The sequence below is a fragment of the Fundulus heteroclitus genome, chromosome 17 (assembly GCF_011125445.2).
Source record: "Fundulus heteroclitus isolate FHET01 chromosome 17, MU-UCD_Fhet_4.1, whole genome shotgun sequence".
In the NCBI taxonomy this organism is placed as follows: domain Eukaryota; kingdom Metazoa; phylum Chordata; class Actinopteri; order Cyprinodontiformes; family Fundulidae; genus Fundulus; species Fundulus heteroclitus.
Genome location: NC_046377.1, coordinates 1,009,196 through 1,029,982, shown reverse-complemented (window position 1 = coordinate 1,029,982; position 20,787 = coordinate 1,009,196). Strand labels below are relative to the sequence as shown.

The following is a 20,787-nucleotide window of genomic DNA, read 5'->3' as shown; positions in this document are numbered from 1 at the left end:
CTGCCCCGTTACTCTGTTTATTTTTGTGCCGTCTTTTGGTTTGACGGTCTTTTTGGCTTTTTTCCCTGTTTTGCCTTTTGTTAATAAAGAACCTGATCTGAACCTCTGCTGGTCTGGCTGAATTCTGGGTCCTCTGCTCCGATTCGTGACAGGGAAAGGTCTTCGGATGAAGAGTGAAGTGTTTTCTACTACAAGAACTTAAGTGCTGTAGTTTTGTTTTTTTCAACCTTTTTTTTCCAATTTGCTGTGTCGTGGATGACGAAGAATCTTCGGCCGTCAGACTTGAGGTTCGTTGACAAGAAGGAATAGAGAACGCTGCCTTCTATCTAAGAAATAGGAAACTGTTCTTCGAAAGTGAAAAGCAGTCAACATAAACCACTGGCATATTTACACTGAGCGGTTGTTCACACAGATTGGTTTAGGAGGCAGTGCATCACCTTCAACATCCCTGTAATAAACCTATAGTGAATTACCAGTGAGCTATTTCATTTATTTTGACATCAGAAACGTGCCGGCTGGAAACACTGGACTTGCCCCAGGGACGGCTGCGTTGAGGACTGAGACCTCCAAACACGGGTCGCATGCTCCACTACGGCGCCACCACCTCGGCGCCACCACCACACCCGAAAATTACACGCTTCTGAGATCATAAGTTGCATCGAAAGTTAGTATGAATCAAGCAAATGAATCCCTTATAATTGTGTTGCATTTATTTTTGCCTACCTTTCGCTGTGCAGATGCAAATACAATTTGGATAGGCTGCATATTTTATACTCGTTCTGTCTTTAAAAATCAACTTTTGATACTCTCCAGTTCAGGTAATCAATTATCAATCGATCAGGTAAAAATCTATTTTCAATCCGTGGGATGAAAATCAATAAACAAACAGAGGAATTGAGTTGGTATTTAAAAAAAAAGAAAAAGAAGAACACTATAGCATTTAAGAGGCAAGATTTTTTTAAGGTAAACAAATATTTATGTTCGGGGGTAGTGATGCACGATATTAAAAATTTCAACCGATATCGATAACCGATATTTTTCTGCTTTTCATGGCCGATACCGATAGCGAGTTCATATTCAATATAGTTTTTGCATAATCTGCAGCTTGTGCTATGAAAAAAAAATATTTAGCAGCTGTGGCTTATTTATAACAGCAAAGAAAAGGTTTTGGATCTTCAAATGTTTATTTTTTTTTATACCATCACACAAAAAAGTTGTAATTTGCTTTTAATAACAAAAGACACAAATCAATTTAGAATATGAAGGGCATCCCTTAAAAAAATACTGAACAAATCTATGGCTTGACTGCAAAGGCATTTGTGAAGTCAAAAAATAATAACCACAGCAAAGGTCAAAGAAAAAAGTGAAACTTCTTAAAAAATGTTCAGAAGGCTATCAGCAAAGGTATTTCTGGAGTCAAGTCAAATAATTTTCGAACATGAAATTATCTGTAATAACATATGCATATAAAAATTCAAAAACATTCAATAAAGTCAATAAAAGTGCATTCTCAAAAATGAGGTGCCATGATGACGATTTTTCAGGTGAGCTATTAGGTTTGTTGTGTTAAAACCCAAATCCTTCTCTCCTCCTCTTGAAATTCTTGCTGAACAGGTTTTGCAAACTGCAATGCTGTTGTCATCTTCTAATACCCAGTTTGTTTTTTTATAGTCAGGCAATAATGGAGCCATGCCTGGGTCCTGATAGTAAGGAACACAAAATCCCTCTTGTCCCGCTTTGGGGCTACTCTGCCTGAATAAAATTCCACCACATTTAATTATATTATCGGCTATTTTTATCGGAAGAATTTACTTATCGGACCAATATAAAATTCCACCATATCGGCCGATATTTTATCGGTCCGATATATATATATATCGTGCATCCCTATTCGGGGGGAAGCTAGTAATGGCATACATAACATTGCTGCTGGGAAGCACTTTATTGAGTCCAAGAGACTCGACTGGACTGGAACCTACAGAGTTAACACAGGAAAGTTAACATTACCCAAGTAGTTTTTTATCATATTGCATTTGACCTGCGTAAGTTTAGACAATGCCACACGGTGTCGGCGTTGGCTATAATTTCCACTCAAAGAGTAGAGCCTTCGTCGCCTCCCCACATGAAAAAAAAAAAACAGAAGAGCGTCGTTGGAAGAAAACACAACTTTCGAAGGACCCACATTTGTACTCTCAGCACTTCTCTCCAGAAGACTTTGAGTCATTTTTACCAACAAAATTGATGACAACAGGTGGGCGTTACCCTCACAAGATAAAACCAACTGCCGTGCTGGCCATTTTTATCCGTAATGTGCCTAGAACCCGCCGCCTTGCAAGCAACAGACGCTGGGAGAAACATCAGAGACAGGCAACACTGGAAGCCCTTTTAAATCAACGAATCTGCTGCCACTGCAGCCGATAACGAATGTGAAATCACGGACCGAAGACCAGACCCTACACATGTGTTAACAGACCGAAGACCAGATCCTAAGCAAGTGTTATTAGATCTGACACCGGACACAGAGCACTACTTGCTGGGTCATATTATTATTATATATACAATTCATTATGTATATTATTATTATATATTATTATTATTATTATTACCACTACTACTACTTTGTCATCAATTTCAACATGCTGTGGTTCAAACTGAAAAGGTTTAACAATACTCATTGCTGTTTTGGCTGGACGGAGTTAGCGGTAGGGCCCAGTAAACAACATGGCGACATCCGTGTATCAATATTTTATTTACATTTATAAAACCCAAACAGCTTACAGTATTTTTACTGTATTGTTTTTACATCTAAAAACAGATTGTCAGGGTGCAATCCTGCCTGCTGCACCCTGAACCTTCCAGAACCTTCCTCCTCCCGCCCAGCTCTGTCCCACTCACCTTAATCATCTACACCTGTTCACCCTCCAATCATCCCGGACTCTTTGCACCTGCCAGCTCCTCTATACAGACCTCCTCAGTCAACTCCTCACTTCAGTCTTTGTTACACCTCAGTCGGAGATCTTCCCCAAGTCCTGCTGAGCGTCAACTTCCTCTAGTCTGGCCACCCGAGATTCTCCCACATCTGGTGGTCAGAGTTCCCCACGTCTGCCTGCACCTCCAACGGTCCTACCTGCTGAGCTGCGGATTCTCGGCACTGCAGCCGCGGGTCCTCCAGTCATCTCCAGTCCTCCAGCGTTCCTCGTCCACCTTCTCCACCCTGGTATTGACTCTGGTTCCCCTCCCTCCATAATCCATCCATTCTTCAATAAACTCTCTTAAAAATTAGCTCCGTGTGTGGTGTGAGTTCGGGCTCATCAGGACTAATCCTGACACAGATATTTCTCAAATAAAGTCAATTTTTACAACTAAACATGTATCCCTTTAAGCTCTTAAACACCTTTTTTTTATTATTTTTCAACCTAACAAAATGACACAAGCTTTTAAACACTGTCTTATATAACATTTTAAAATTAAATCAAATTTAGTGAAAGAAATGTGTGAACTTTCGATGGTAAAACTGACAATGTGATATGACAAAATCCTAAAGAGGTACAAAATGTATGTATTCAGGCACCAATCAAGCATTTCTGGGCCAATGCTGATTCCTGGTTTCTCTGAGGTCTGGTCTGCTGATTCCAGTTTTAATCAATTCTGCTTTTTGCTTTCTAAGGATTGCAGTGCATTAAACTGAAAAAAAGCACTACAGGTTCAATCAAAAAAGGAGCAGTTTTTATCCACAAGCAAAAAAGGAATTACCGCTTATATTTCCACATACACATTACAAAATGTGTTTCTAAACTTCATTAGATTTTTACTAATGTCAAAAAAGTGCCTCCAAGGACATGCTGCTGGCTGATGCATTTATAGACTGAAAACAGTGAGAGTTCTTGGTTTTAATGATTTTAATTAAAAAATTACTGGTAACAAAAACAACATTTTGGTCTTTTTTCTTTTTGAGCTGCTTATCACGGATCTGTTTAAATGGGAAACTGGTGGATTCTGATCTACGGCACTGGCAGAGCAGCACAATTTTTCTAATATATAATTTTTTTTTTTTAAACATGACATGCGGTAAAGGATCTCAGGCCACAATTGAACTGGGTCAGCCGCATCGAGGACTAAGGCCACCGTACATGGGTCGTGACATTTCTTTTTCATAATAAAAAAATATGTGGAGACCGAAAGAAATCTAAGGAAACCTAACCCTAAGGTCAGTGGATTTAATACCTAAACCTAACCTAATACCTGTGGTTTAACCCCTCCCCTGAGGGCTAACCCTAACCCTAATATTGGGAGAAACTTAAACCTAAGGTCAGTGGATTAAATACGGCTTCATTAACTTCCTGTTGGGACCGGCTTCTGGAAATTTCATTAGACTTCCGGTATTGATTGTAAAAATAGCAGATCCTTGGCACTGCAGTTCAGTACTTTTGTCTCCAAGGAGCCAATTGGAAATCAAAGATCAATTAAATGACGTAAGAAATAGAAGGTTCTCAATTGTTAGAAATCTAGATTTCACTTGTGATCACACCAGCAATGTTCCATAACCACTCACTCTAAGCTGATTTAAGAGACTTTTTTTCATGAAAATGATAAAAAAAAATTCAGTCAACATTTTACTGTATTAAAACAAAGTGTGGCAGTTATCTATTGTTGTGAGTATGAACTCAGTTTTTTCCTGTAGTTTGACCAGCTGTGGTGCAAGAAGCCAAAAATACTGTGGCTGTACAGATAACTGCATAATCCACAGCTGTAACTTTCACCTAAACTCAACGGGACTATTTCCAGCATCAAAGCCAAACCTCCACACCAACCCCTCCTATCGCGTAAGCAGCTCCAGCCTTGCAGAGAAGAGTGGGAGGGCTCCCATTTTCAAAACCAGAAGCATGTTTTTCCTCCTAATGCTGATGAGCATCAAAGCAGGCCTAGTAAATGTCTAACATTTAGATCACAACTGGGACAAAATTATGTTCCCCCACATGACAGCAAAAAGGAAAAATGCACGGGAGGCTACGATGCTTCAATCATGACAGAACAATATGATCAATAACCGTGGAATAACCGTTTAATAACCCTGGATCGACTGATTGTGTGGCCTCCTAGAAATATGGGTGAAGATTAACTCACAGCTGCATGATCAGGTAGAGGTGGTCCGGACTCTCATAGATGTCCTCCAGAGCCACGATGTTTTCATGCTTGATCCTGTAAAGCGAAGACAAACCAATGGTGAAGCTTTTTATTTATGTTGCATTCACTGACTTGTTCTCCTTATGGTTGCTGCTGAACAGAGTAAAGGTTGCTTGCAATTTAGTCACACGTTTCTAGTCATCCCAAAAAGAAAACGCAATCTTCTATTCTATAGTCTTTTATACAAGAACAGAACAAAACTTATTTGGTCGTTAACCGCGTTTTGTGCAAAAACAAAGCAGATTCCACCATCAAACCAAAAGCCAAAAATGAAAAGTTGTACCCTATCAGGGTACAAGAACTTAATAAATATTCAATGTGGAGAATCTGATGTGCATTTTCTGTAGACTGGAGGGCAGATTGACAGACCACCAACTGAATTTATTTTGCCCTGTATGCAGAACGCTGAGCAAGGTAGACTGCACAGAACCCTGAACACATCATCCCACAGCCTGGGTTCTTTCTGTGTGCCGTTTGCATGTTCCCCCTGTGCTCGCAAGGGTTCTCACCAGGAACTCCGGCTTTCTCCCAAAACCCAAGAAAATACGCAAGTTAGCCAAACATGTTTATAAGTTGTCCTTAGCAGTGTTTGTGCGGTTGTTTGCCCTGCGTCGCTCTCTGTGTCGCCCTATGATGGACTGACGACCTGTCCAGGACGTACTTGCCTCTTGTCCAATGAATAAACAATAAATTCATCTTAAAATGAAAAAAAAATTCACTTTCATACTTTTTTACTTTCTCTGCTTGCAAAAACTTTCAATTTTGAATGGAAAGTCTTTTCATCCCAGAACAAGCGCCTTCCATTTGTCTCTTCTGCTTCTCCTCTTACCTCTCCATGGTTACAGCAGCATGATGAGCGTGCGTTACAAACAGTTGCCCGTATGTCTGTGTGTGTCGGCGCACATTTGTTACCCCCATAGCTTAGAGCTGGCAAAATCCCGATTGAACTGATGTGGCTGCGCGGTTTGATCGCATTCTGCATTGTAAACAGAGGTAATTCCCCAGGTACGACACGCTAACACGCATACGCACAGCGGGGGCGCAGGTGAGGCATCGAACGCTTATTACAGAGCGTATGATCCCCATGACGGCAGGCGAGCGACGAGCCACGGAGCTAAGACATGACTCACACACACACACACACACATGGACCCGGGTGCAGGTTTAAAAGGGATAATGTGTAACCCTGCATGGGATAATGAGGGGCTGGTAGACAATTGTCTGGGTGTAATGGCAGACCAGAGTCCGGATGCATTTACAGAAAGCCTCTCGTACATTTCAGGCTCCAGGCTGCTACGGGCTGCTCTCATTCATGGATTTCTGCAACAGCTGTGGTGGCGCATCGAGAGGCGGGGCTTTTTATTGGTTTCTATCTCTTGCCGTCAGAGTGAGGACAGTCGAGTCGTTCGCACGGAGACGCTTCCAAAATATAGCTTCTTAAAATGTGGAAGCCTTTCTTTCCAATTGGGACGTTACAGGCGTTTAAAGTCACAAAATCTCCTTAGAAATCCAACTAAACCCCAAATCTAAACCACTTGTTTGATTCCAGTAATCCTCTGCTCTATTGGCCTCATTAGAACAGATCACTGAAGCTTTTCTGAGATCCGGTAATCTACATCCTCAGCACAAACGATTCCAGTGCATCATGACATCTGAGTGTTTACGAAATCCATCCACATGAATCATCTAAACTCCATTGGCGTGTTCAGCCGTTGCTGCGCATTTGTCCCTGCTGGCCACCATAGTTTTAGAATAAGTCTGTAATGTAACGAAAAGTCGAAAATGCGAAGGGGTGTGAAAACCTTCTGGTTCTTTGTGTGACGGAACCTTTCAGTGAACGAGGCTAAAGCAATCCTCAATATCTTTGACCCCGATGTACTTGGTGTATCACAACATGCTCACAAAACTCTTGGCTACCAAAACCGAGACATGGCATCCATTCAATGAGCGATGTAAATGGTTAAATATACATTACAGAACGGAGATTCCTCACTTTTATAGGACTGTAGAACCCAAGATTTTACAGTATTCATATTTGACTGGTCTGTTTCCATTGCTTAACCCTGTTTTGCTTGGTTTACGGAAATTCATCCATTAGAAATAAGGGTAAAAAAGGTCAACAACCAAGATCATGGCTTAATTTGGTGAAATACAGTCAGTAGCACATTGACAGTTCTTTTACCATCTGCTGCCACAAACGTTTCACATACAATACACGGACGTCAGTGATGGAATCGGCTGGGCTTCCTTAAATTGATGACCTTTTTACGTTTTGACAGTATATGATCATCTAAGTTTGAACTGAATGATAGCAAGGTAAATTAAACCGTATGGAAAATGGAAACAAATGTATTTCCCCTGACAGTGTTGTTTTACAATGAACAGGATTCATCTGAACTGAGTTTGGACCATCTTCAATTCTTTATATTTAGGCATTATTTTCGATCTGTTTTCCTTGTAAATTGCTGAAAGACTGCATTTGCCATGAACTCATTCTATATAAAACGGACTGAACTGAAAATCCAAGCTTCGTCTTTGGTGCCCGTTTAGGCTGTAAAGAAATAAAGATTTTTTTTTTCCCGAAGCCAACCCGGTATCTTAGACTGCACATAGACCATTAGGGACGCTCCGAATTGTTTGCAGTAATGACATCCATTTATCGAAATGAATGTCAGCATCTCTCCCTCTTTCTTTCTCTCTCTCACTCTGTTATTACTGGTAGCAATCACAATTTTCTCTAATGTTCCACTGTAGAGACAAATTAGTAAACTGGTTGCATTTAATTGCATCATACTTCTCAATTGTCGCAGGATACACAAGTGCATCACTTTAGTATTATGTGATAGTATGGTAACGGGCTTTTGTTCTTTCTATTTATTTAATTTATTTTTTATTATGGCTGGATTCAACCCTGATTACCTTTATCTTTACATCCAGCTACTACACCTGCCCACAATGGTTTTAGTAGAAGTTGTTTGGACTAAGTCAATTGTTCTGAGAATGTATCTTCTGAGCAACGTCTTACTGAGCACTAATGTCCGTTTTCACATCTCAGGAGGGATCTTAAATCTTCAGTTTCCTCCATAGGCGACATAGAAAGACCTTTGGGTTGCTGTTAGTATGAGAAGTGATACGTGATTGGTATTTTCTTTTTTTTCACGAGTTGTCTTGAGGCATGGATTAGTGAGATAGAGGCACCCGTGTTGACTGGATGCTAAATATGGTAATGACTGGTGGTGGATAAGGAGAAGCACACAGTTGGCTGTAGTAACTAATAAATGATTTAGGAACAAATCTGTGTTAAAAAATGGACTGGAGATGGACCATAACAGCTTTCCCTGTGAAACATTTTGTTCTCATTCCTAAAATGCTGAAATTGGGGAGATTTCCGGGTCATCCTAAACGGGGACTGTTCCCAGAAATCTGGGTTGTCTAGTCACCTTAACCTCGTCTAGTCACCTTAACCACATTAAGACTAGCCGTGGGAGCAGTCCATGGAAGCCCAGACCAGCTGAATGTGTTGAGCAGCCCCCCCCCAGAAATTAACAAGACCCACATGCTAACCCTACCAATGCAGGATAGGCTCACCTCCATTTCAATTTACAAAAGCACAGCAAAACCCAAACTGCCTACATGTCACCTGCATGGAAGGACGTCAGCTGCAAACGTTGCTGGATTAGAAGACTGTGTGATTTGATTGAATTTTATTTTTTGGTGAAGTGCCTGGAAACAACCTTTACTGTGAATTGACGCTATATAAATCGACTGAACTGAACAGACACCGCTATGAAGCCGGTCAAAACCAAAAACACATCAGTCTATGAACTGCAAGTGTACTACATGCAGAGTTCATACTTGGTGTAAATAATCCATTCTGCTAACCAGGGGGAGGAACGCTAGCATGACAATGCAGTGCATTAGTTGTTTTACTCAGGTCAGTTCTAAGTCAAGCTCTGCTAACAGCTCATCTGCCCTAATGGAAGAGGGCTCTTGGGGCTCCGGGTCATGGCACCAGACTTTAAAATTTCAGAATAAAAGCCAATCTTATACTTGTGCTGCTGCAACACTGCAGGTTTTATCGCCCTCTCAACTTCCAATCTACGAACAGTCAGACGCAGCTCAAGAGCGGCTCGTCTTTGTCGGTTAATGTCGAAAACTTTTTCTGAGAGAGGTTCGATCGTGGCGCCTTCAAATTAGTAGCAATCTTTTCTTGAGGCAAGAACTTGCAGAAAGCTCAAGACCAAAAGGGCATTGATGCAAATTTTCGATTTCTTCCATTTAGCCTTTCCCTACGTCGTTCAGATCTAGTATTCGTTCCCTGTGGTCCTTGGGGGGGCTCTTTGCTCTATGTATGGTATTGGAGAGGTTGGAATGAAAGTATACTGTGGAAGGATTATTTTTAATACGTATTGAGGTGGAGTAAGGTCAGGAGTAACAGCAACTGATTGACTGATTGATCTGTGGGCCACATGGGGAGATAACCAATCTGTAGGAGCCAGATCTCTGCCTTAAATCCCTTCATTGATACATAAATTAAATTAACAGCACCCCTCGCAACCCCACAAGGGATAGACTTGTTAGAAAATAGATGGATGTATACCTATTTCCCCCAGGGTTAATGGTAAATGGTGTTCAGATCTCTGTGTTTCCAATCCATCCAATTAGGTTTATTTATACGCAGCCAAATTACACCAAATATGATCTCAAGGCATTTTACAAGGCAAACAAGTCCAATTCATGCCTAGCTATATACTTTAGGTTGAGATGAAATTCAAATAAATCCAGTTAGTTCCAATTCAATCCAGTCTTATAGATTCATTCTGATCAATATCAGATTCAGGTACATACAGTCGAAAATGACTGAGTATAGCATTAATCAGCTTGTGACAACCTATGAGATTCTCGTTTATATTCCTTTACAGCTTTCTTAAGACACAATTCTTCCTCCTAATACATGTTACTGATGCCAGCAACATAGATTTTCATCTACTCTTCAAACTCGAAGCCCATGAAGGATAAAACAAAAAAAAAAAAACGCATTCCTTCTCTCAGACTTGCATCTTTAAACAGGGATTTGAACGATTTTCTTAATTCATATTTGATGCTCGGGGCTACAAGCGAAAAATACACCGCCGTCTTTGAAGGTGCACCCCCCCCCTTCCACGCAACGCACAGCAAGCTTGTATCTGGCAGAGTCAAAAAACCGCACAACCGAAGGCTAACACACACTGGCAGCAAATGATATGTGTCAAAACATAAGCCGCTCTGTATGGTTTTATGTGTCAACACGCTCACACACACACTCACACACACACACAGAGCGTTCAGACTTGCATGATCACCGTGGGATTTGTGTTACTGCATCACTTTATAGTCCGCAGCTTCTTTTGTTTCCCCAGAATCAGCTTGAAAAGCTGGAATCACACATCACAGCCGTGTTGCCTTTAGGGCCACTTTCTGCTGCTAAACATAGACATATTCTGTCGTTACGCTGCCTCCAGGATGTGCAACAGGCAGCGGCTGATGTGGCACTATGCACGGGGTGGGGGGGACTGGTGGGGAGAGTCTGCGAAGCGGCTCGGAGCGTTAAACGGGGAAGTCTGCAGCCGAGGCCCGTGACACTCGCGCTGTTCAGACCCACCTTTTGTTCTCGCAGCTGGATCAGGAGAAATGCAGCCCTAATTGGAGGCTAGGCGGGCGCTGACGCGGCGTCCATTCACAACTAAATGCTGATTTCTGATAGCGAGGCATGAATTATTCCCAAAGCGATTCAGCACAAAAACATGTCCTATAAAAAAAAAAATATATAGAGTTGTGTTGCTGCTTGGCGCTGATGTGTGTGCAAGGTATTATTGTATACATCCCCGTGTGCCGTAAGTGGGATGTGGATCGTGACCTGGGGGCGGGGGTTGACAGGGGAGGGGAGGGATGGATGGATAGGGGGTATTTTGCGTAGAAGTAACATAGGAGATGCACAGTTGCCCTGGTAACCAGGAATTAGTTGGGCTGTGTGTGTGTGTGTGTGTGTGTGTGTGTGTGCGCTCACTTCCTCAGCACGGCAATCTCGTTCTCGATGCTGCTCTCCTTCCCCTTCAGAGCCTTCTTGGGGATGCATTTGACGGCGAACATGCGGCCGGTCAGCTTCTCCTGGGCCAGAACCACCTCGGAAAACGCCCCTCTGAAGGAATGAAAGAAACATAACATAGTCAGCCTCTTGAACTTTTAATTATACGCTTCGCAATTTCGCCGATTTTCTCTTGAAGACGCAGTTTGCTGCGGTGTTTGTCCAGTGATCAGAACATTGCATCGCTCTGAGAACGTGACTTGACGTGGAAAGCATACCGTGGGAAAGCTAAGATCAAATTCAGTTTATTCATAAAACACGCCTAAAAAAAACCTATCAAGTTTACCCCAAGTGCTGTACAAAAACAAGATAGACAAAAAGAAATAAAACCAAGATAATAAAACCCTCATAAAACAGAACAGAGACAGTAAAAGGAGCTTGCCAATTCCTACTGGGCCAGCAATATTGAAAAGCGATGTTTTTAAAAGAGAGGGTTTTAAAAACAGGAAGCCACAATAACGTTCAACTTTCCTTTCTTATAGCATGAAACATAAGCATCAGCGATAGGCCATATCTCTGGCTGTGTTTTTCAGCTCTCGAATCGGTGTATGTGTGTGTTTTGTGTGTATGTGTGTGTGTGTGTGCGTCATCTAGATGTCACCCTTCCCAACTGAGTAGTCCAAATAATAAAAAAAATCAGAATGAAATATCAAAGTATCAACTAGTCATCTTAAAAAGTCCTGAAAGAAAAATGTCTCAAATCTACTCACTTGGTTTCAATTTGGATCGTGAGGAGATTGGCAGGGGGTAAACCATTAGGTTAAAGATCATTCCAACCAAATGAGACACTGACAACCACTTAACTGAGTAACTCAAAACATTTATATGCCAAAAGAATATTAACAATTTCCATAAAAATCGAAAATTGCACAGACAACTTAAATTCAGTTTGTTCACTTTTCACATTTCTTTCATAGCAATACCATCCTATACAAGTGTCCACAGGTACCCTAAATAAGGCAGTCCATTCTAGCCAAGTGCACCGTCCGTCACTTTTCCTTGGGTTGGTATTTAAATTGAACTCCAGTAACTCTGATGCATCAAAATGTTTTTTGTTTTTTTGTTTGGTGTCAGATCTGACCCAATGAAAGTAGCAACAAAAAAATTGTTTGAGATCTCAAAAAAAAAGTAGGGATCCACAGAACAAGATGAGAAATCCTTTTCTATCCTACCACCCTCCAAGGAACCAGGTGGCCTTCACATATGGAACGTCCTGCATCAACGCCTCCGGTGGCTTCTAGTCCAGTCCACAGGAAAAAACCACTCAGGCAGTAACAGCAGGTTCTGCAGCCGTGTCAAAAAACCAGCCTGCACACAATTGTGCAAAGCAATTACTTCAATATAAAACAAATAATGTAAAACCATAAACCAAACGTTTTTTTTCCCACATTTGTATAGAAAACAAAAAAAAATAACTAAAAGTAAAATTATCAGGTTCAATGTGTTTTCCTTCATAGTCTGTCATCATAGCCAATAATTAATATTTGTATTAAGACCTTGTGAGGGGTCTAAAGTAACACTACACACATGGTGCAGCTAGCTTGCAAATGTATTTCCTTTTTTCCTAGGTTAGCACATGTAGTTGTGTTAGCCTATTTCTTACTGTGCTAATGCTTAACAATCCACGAGCAACGAACAAAATCACCATATCCTGACTGGTTTACATCTGAAAAAAAAAGTATCCCATCCACAGATTCACAAAACTCACCAGGATATTCTTCAACAGAAGCACTCTGTTGTCTTAACGAGTTATACGACCGAACTCCCACAACATCTCTTGCCTTGCTCCGTGCAGACAAACGCCGTGAAAGAAAAACGCGCTAGCTCTGAGCAGGGAGGAGCTCCGTGACACGCTTCTAAACAGGTGCGTTGCATTCACAGTGCCGTGGGAAACCCCAGCACTCAACAAAAACATGTTTTTTTCCAAGCAATTTAGGAAAAATAAAAAAAAAATACATATATATATACTGACAAAATAACCATGGGTTACATCCTCCCCCTCTAGACCGCATGAGTCCCTTCATGCACATCAACCCAACTGGAACCCTTTTGTGGTGACATTTGGAGAATGCAACTCAACGCTTGAAAAAATGAGCTAATGGCCAAAGTCAGTGGCTCTCCTAACTCATCATAGGTCAACTTCTGAGGTGGGCGTCGTTCTCTTTCCGAACGTCTCAAACTTACTGGCTCTGTAGCACTAGTTTCAGCACTAACAACATTGTCTGTACCGCCAACAATTTCTGAAGTGAGGTCTGTGTCAATCAAGGTAGGTTCAAGGTCAGTTTCGGACATGTCGATAATAACATGGTCTGAGGAGCTGACGTCTAAATGACCAGAATCAGAACCACGTGTATTAGGCACTTCAGGTGAAGGACACGCATTTGCATTCGGCAAGGAGTTTTGTGGAATAACATCAACAGATGAGGTGGCACTTGGAGGATTTCCTCCAGTTTGAACATAAGGCCCTCTTGTAACGATTTCCGGCTCCCATCTAGTGAAACTGAAGTCCTCCTCATCACTCATTTCATCCATACTGCACTCTCCATCCTGGTCACTTGGTTCTGCCTTGTTCACTTTACTCCTGGTTCTTGTTTTCCTTTGATTACCAGGTGGAATGTCTGGTCCTGCATGGTCCTCAACAGGTAAGAAACCGCAGGGGAGAAGCAAATCTCTGTGCAATGTACGGTTCGGGCCATCTCCATTTCCTGGTCTGACTACGTAAACCGGACTGTCTTTGATCCGTTTAACGACAACATAGATGTTTTGTTCCCAACGGTTAGCAAGTTTGTGCTTCCCTCTGATGTTGACGTTTCGTACTAAAACTTTATCGCCTGAAAACAATTCAGCAGCTTTGATCTTTTTATCAAAACGCACCTTGTTTTTGTCACTCATTTTCTTAGAATGTTCAATGGCAAGGGCGTAACTCTCTGAAAGGTTTTGCCGAAGGGTTTTAACGTAGTTAGAGTATGACGTCGGACTAGGTTTGCCAGGGTGAGTTCCAAGGATGAGATCGATGGGCAACCTTGGCTGCCTGCCAAACATGAGTTCATACGGGGAATACCCTGTTGTGTCATTTTTTGTACAGTTATAGGCATGTGTTAATGGCCTAACAAAGTCTCTCCAGTGATACTTGTCTTTGTCTTCCAATGTGCCCAACATGTCTAGAAGAGTCCGATTGTACCGCTCCACCGGGTTTCCTCGGGGATGGTAGGGAGTGGTGCGTATCTTACTTGTCCCAATCAATACGCAGAGCTCCTTTATAAGCTTAGACTCGAAATCTCTGCCTTGGTCACTTAGCAGACGACTAGGGATTCCATAAGGGATGATGAGGTGATCCCACAGAGCCTTGGCTATTGTCTTTGCCTTTTGATCTTTTGTCGGTACTGCGACTGCAAACTTTGTAAAATGGTCAGTAATCACTAACACATTTCTAGTGTCTCGACTGTCAGGTTCAATAGACAAATAATCTATGCACACTAACTCAAGAGGGTAAGTTGCAAGAATATTTTTTAATGGGGCAGCTTTCTGAGGAAGTGCCTTTCTCATTAAGCAGCGTGAACATTTTTTGCATTTATCTTCAATGGACTGGGCCATTCGTGGCCAGTAAAACCTTGCTCGAGCAAGATGTAGGGCACGCTCAACACCGAGGTGACCAACTTCATCATGCACACCTTGCAGTGCTCTTTCACGGTACAGTTGTGGCAATACCAACTGGTACACGAGAAAATCATTATCATTGAACTTCCTGTACAGAACACCATCAATGAGCTCGAGTTTGTTCCATTGCCGTAGCAAGAGTTTAACATCAGGGGGTTCAAGGTTTGTTTCTTTTGGATTTAGTCTTAACCCCCTCTCCATCAGGACTATTACACGAGCTATAGATGGATCGCTCTTTTGTGCAGTGCACCAATCAGAGGCTGTCATTGAAGGTAATATTTCTTCTCCGTATGTCTCACTGACTGCTGTTGGGTCAATGACAAGAGACTCGCATACGAGGGGCTCTGAAGAACATGACACTAAATGCCGCTGACACAGGGCAGAGAAAGTTTCATGGTGTAGTTCCTTTTCTACGCTACTGAGACGTTTTTTCATATCGTCAATGCGAGCTTTCTCTTTGACAAATTCCTCATCATCACGTGCAGGCTCTTGGGGTCGCCGTGACAACCCATCGGCATCTCCATTGGCATGGCCTGCCCTATACTTGATGTTAAAGTGATAGGTAGACAAGGCAGCCAGCCATCTGTGTCCTGCTGCATCCAGCTTTGCTGTTGTTAAAATGTAAGTTAGCGGATTATTATCGGTCAGCACAGTGAAGCTTGAACCATAAAGATAATCACTAAACTTCTCGCACACAGCCCATTTAAGGGCTAAGAATTCGAGTTTATGTGTGGGATAGTGTTGCTCACTCCTCGAAAGCCCCCGACTAGCATACGCAATCACTCTCAACCTCCCATCTTGCACTTGATAAAGCGCAGCCCCCAACCCATCATGACAAGCATCAGTGTGCAATACATAAGGAAGTTGGGGGTCAGCAAAAGCAAGGATCGGTGCAGATGTCAGCTTTTGGATTATCGTTTGGAATGCTGTTTCACACTCGTCCGTCCATTGTTCTGCAAGAGGCTGATTGAGATTGTGAGCCAGTTTGGGTAGTTCTCTTTTGTAAACCTTTCCCCTTTTCTAGGTGGGCGGTAACCTGCAGTAAGATGGTTCAGTGGTTTGGCTATTTTGGAGTACCCCTCGACGAAACGCCTATAGTATCCAGCAAAGCCTAAGAAACATTTCAGCTCCTTGGAATTAGATGGCCGTGGCCAACTTTTCAGAGCAGAGATCTTTTCAGGATCGGTATGGACTCCGTGAGCATCCACGATGTGACCCAGATACTTCACCGAGGTTTTGAAAAAGTGACACTTCTCTGGGGACAATTTAAGCCCATAATCTCTCAGGCGGGTAAGCACTTTCATTAATCGGTTTTCATGTTCTTCTAATGTGTCTGAGAACACTATTAGATCATCTAGGAAGACAAGCACTTCGTTGAGATGGAGGTCGCCTACACACTTCTCCATTAAGCGCTGAAAAGTGCTTGGAGCATTTGTGACGCCCTGTGGCATTCTATTAAATTCATAGAAGCCAAGGGGACACACAAAGGCTGTCTTAGGCTTGTCGTTCTCAGCTACCTCGACCTGATAGTAACCCGACTTAAGGTCCATGACTGAAAACCATTTAGCTCCACTAAGAGCCGTAAACGTTTCTTCGATATTCGGCAGTGCATATGCATCACGTATAGTCCTTAGATTTAACTTACGATAATCTATGCACAGCCTGATAGAGCCATTCTTTTTCCTTACCAATACAATTGGTGATGCAAAGGGGCTCTGAGATTCTCGAATGATATTTGCATCAAGTAGTTCTCTTAGATGTTGTTTTACAGCTTCTCTGTCACTTGGATGAATGGGCCTTGGCCGTTCTTTAAAAGGCGTTTCATCATGTAACCTAATTTGGTGTTTTACAGCTGTAGTGTGACCATAGGACATATCATCAAGGGCAAAAACTTCAGGAATGGTTTGCAACCTTTCCAAAACATGCCTCTTCCATTCCTCTGAGATGGGAGACTGATCAAGACTTGCTGAGAGTTTGTCAATGACGAGATCACTTTGACTTGAAGAGTTCTGTGATTGACTAGGTACTAAAGGTGAAACATGTTGTGCTGCGCAAGCTTGAGCAACAACGCTATTTGGCTGCAACGTAACACTGTGTTCACTTACATTGCGCACAATAACAGGCACTTTATTGTTGGCATTAAAGGGAATGTCCACTAAAGCCGACTCTACAAGTAATCCACCTGGTAACTTGTACTGCTCGTGCGGTTCAAGAACAAAACTTGTGTTCTGATTGTTCTTTCTTAATCTCACATAGCTCATCAGGCATACTTTCTGGTTTGCCGGAATCATCACTGGCTTTTTGCTTTGTAACCTTACAGGACAAGATTGAATGTCATTTCTTTGTACTTGGGCAACATGTTGGAGAATCATGGCAAACTGCCTAGAGTGCAACTTATGAATGAACTTGGGTCCACCCTGGTCTAACAATTTCCCACAGAGTCGCAGAAGCACATTTGTCCCTATCAACACTGGGATTTTACTGTTAAAGTGGCATTCGGGAACAACAAGGGCCAAAACAACTAGTTGCTGTTCTTTGCCTGCAATGCTCTCTGGGAATGTGATGTTGGTTTGAACATAGCCTAAGTATGGGACATTCTGCCCTCCTGCTCCCTCGATCTCAAGAAGAGCATGTATCGGTTGGATGGGGAGATGGGAAAGATGCCTGTTGTGAAAGGATTCTGAGATGGTTGTAACTTGAGAGCCTGAGTCCATTATAGATTCGCATGGCATGCCATCAATAACTACAGAAGCTGCACATCTTGGACCTATAAGACCGTGAGGCAACATAGGGTTTAGATTGGGGCTGTCTAATGGATCCATTGGGCCTGGGATTCGCATTGGGGTCTCGGGACTAGAACAATCAGAGAATTCAGCTCCTGGGTGTCCCACGACAGGAGCTGCCACTAGTTTAAAGCGAAGGGAACTGTGGCCTGTCGCGCAGCATAGTCAGCCTGTTTCTTTTTCAGCTCTGCATTCTTTTCACGAACTAAGGAAGGATTTGCGTCATTAGTACAGCAGGCTGCAATGTGATTGTTTTCCCCACATTTGAAACAAAACCATGCCCGGGGTGTGCCAGGGACTTTAGCAGCTACTCGTGGGGGCTTGGGGTTGGCAGCTAAGGACTCTTTGGGTTCATGTTTCTCAGGTTTGCTTGAATATCTTTGGTTTTGTACGAGCATTTGGACTTGTTTAGTTAATTCAGCAACTTGTGTCTCCAATTTGGAAGTCTCAGTGTATTTTGGTTTTGTGGTCAGTTGGGATTCAACGTCTGAGGCGGTGCTCTTCGGTTTTTGAGTTAACTTTTCCACCTGCTTTGTGAGTTCAGCAACCTTTTGCTCAAACTTTACAGTTTCACTGTTTGTTAAGGGAGGGGCTGCGAGTGGCGCTTGTTCGAAACCGGGGCCGAAGACTGAGTGAGCGTGGGAAGCAGCCTTTGTTGCACCTAAATGCTTTTTCATGCGATCTAGCTTTGCTGAACGTCGATCTTCTTCAGTCCTTAACATGAGGAGAAGCTCTGGGAATGAAGGTGGAAGGTTCTTTCTCGCTTCAAGCTGGAGACTTATTATCAAGCTTTGATCCCAACAGCCTCGGATGAATTGTTTAAGGAGCAGTTCGTTAACATTTACAGCAGGGGCTCCCCCTCTAGAAATGACTCTAGTAAGAAGGCTATGAAGACGGTTCAAGAACGCAGATGGTTTTTCACCACTATTTTGATTTGAACCAAGAAATGTAGTGAAAAGCTCTTCGCCATCCTCTACAACTCCAAAGGCTGAATCAAGTTGGGTGACGAAAGCACTTGGTGATGCAGTTACCCCGAGAGGTTTGACAATTTCAGATGCTGGGCTTAGTAAGCTTTCAAGTATCTTTCTAACCTTGAGTGCATCGGTTAAAGAGGAGTCACTGAGCAGAAGATCAACTTGGGTGCGCCACGTTTCATAATCAACTTCACCATTGGGCCTTGGGAGTCGCCCTGAAAATGTGCGGATCTTTGAATGCGCCAGAGGAACGTGAGTTGACTCATTACGAATGATATGCTCAACCACTACTTTCTGAATATGTGGGGGGTTGTACAGGCTTTCGTCCACATGTACAGAGCCTACAGAGGTATCAGCATATGGGTTAAAAACACTTGTGGGCTCTACAGCTTCAGTTGACGTTGTATTCTGAATATCATCAGTAGTCGTATTAACATTATGGTTGGTGGGTGGATGTATTTCAGTTTGGGGTGTAAAGCTAGCCTGCAACTCACTTTGAAGAAAACTAAGGAAGCCTGCCTTCCCACTACCCCCCATGAACTCAAGTTCTCTCAGGTATCGACGGGCCACTTCTTTGCCTATCTCTTCTTGGGTAATATCTCTGATGGTTTTAGAATACCATTTCATGGATGGGTCTACACTAGAGACTATTTCCCCTAGGGTTGAAGGATCTATCTTTAAGATAGCTTGTTCAGATTCGTACACTATAAGTGTTCTGCCTTCAGGCTGATGTGGTTCATTGGGGACCCTAACAATTTTAGAGATCTTCCCATTTGTCCCAAAAACACAAGAAATGTCATCATCACTATGGCTTGTTGTGACACCTGTAACATACAGGGTTTTCTGACTGTCGACTTTAAAGCGTTCACAAAGATCCAACTCCATTTTACAGATAAGATGTCAAAACAGTGTGTCGTACTGGTTGGAAGTAACCCCACAATACCAATCTCCTGGCTGGCTCGCCACTAGATGTCACCCTTCCCAACTGAGTAGTCCAAATAATAAAAAAAATCAGAATGAAATATCAAAGTATCAACTAGTCATCTTAAAAAGTCCTGAAAGAAAAATGTCTCAAATCTACTCACTTGGTTTCAATTTGGATCGTGAGGAGATTGGCAGGGGGTAAACCATTAGGTTAAAGATCATTCCAACCAAATGAGACACTGACAACCACTTAACTGAGTAACTCAAAACATTTATATGCCAAAAGAATATTAACAATTTCCATAAAAATCGAAAATTGCACAGACAACTTAAATTCAGTTTGTTCACTTTTCACATTTCTTTCATAGCAATACCATCCTATACAAGTGTCCACAGGTACCCTAAATAAGGCAGTCCATTCTAGCCAAGTGCACCGTCCGTCACTTTTCCTTGGGTTGGTATTTAAATTGAACTCCAGTAACTCTGATGCATCAAAATGTTTTTTGTTTTTTTGTTTGGTGTCAGATCTGACCCAATGAAAGTAGCAACAAAAAATTGTTTGAGATCTCAAAAAAAAAAGTAGGGATCCACAGAACAAGATGAGAAATCCTTTTCTATCCTACCACCCTCCAAGGAACCAGGTGGCCTTCACATATGGAACGTCCTGCATCAACGCCTCCGGTGGCTTCTAGTCCAGTCCACAGGAAAAAACCACTCAGGCAGTAACAGCAGGTTCTGCAGCCGTGTCAAAAAACCAGCCTGCACACAATTGTGCAAAGCAATTACTTCAATATAAAACAAATAATGTAAAACCATAAACCAAACGTTTTTTTTCCACATTTGTACAGAAAACAAAAAAAAATAACTAAAAGTAAAATTATCAGGTTCAATGTGTTTTCCTTCATAGTCTGTCATCATAGCCAATAATTAATATTTGTATTAAGACCTTGTGAGGGGTCTAAAGTAACACTACACACATGGTGCAGCTAGCTTGCAAATGTATTTCCTTTTTTCCTAGGTTAGCACATGTAGTTGTGTTAGCCTATTTCTTACTGTGCTAATGCTTAACAATCCACGAGCAACGAACAAAATCACCATATCCTGACTGGTTTACATCTGAAAAAAAAAGTATCCCATCCAC

At 42.1% G+C, this 20,787-nt stretch overlaps 2 protein-coding genes across 2 annotated transcripts in view; both read right to left on the bottom strand.

Moving 5' to 3' along the window:
• The window catches only part of camk1da (calcium/calmodulin-dependent protein kinase 1Da), a 94,879-nt gene that overhangs the window by 37,426 nt on the left and 36,666 nt on the right, over window positions 1-20,787 (bottom strand). Inside the window, exons 2-3 of the mRNA XM_012851497.3 lie at window positions 11,231-11,362; window positions 5,125-5,199 (exon numbers count right to left, since the gene is read on the bottom strand). Coding sequence (XP_012706951.2) covers window positions 5,125-5,199; window positions 11,231-11,362 — 207 coding nt within the window. The remainder of the gene's footprint in view (window positions 1-5,124; window positions 5,200-11,230; window positions 11,363-20,787) is intronic.
• Window positions 12,288-14,374, bottom strand: LOC118566561. Its single transcript, XM_036148935.1, has 2 exons — window positions 13,017-14,374; window positions 12,288-12,616 (listed from the first exon to the last, which is right to left on the bottom strand). Exon 1 carries the CDS (start codon window positions 14,348-14,350, stop codon window positions 13,310-13,312), a length of 1,041 nt encoding a protein of 346 aa, XP_036004828.1. The 5' UTR covers window positions 14,351-14,374; the 3' UTR covers window positions 12,288-12,616; window positions 13,017-13,309.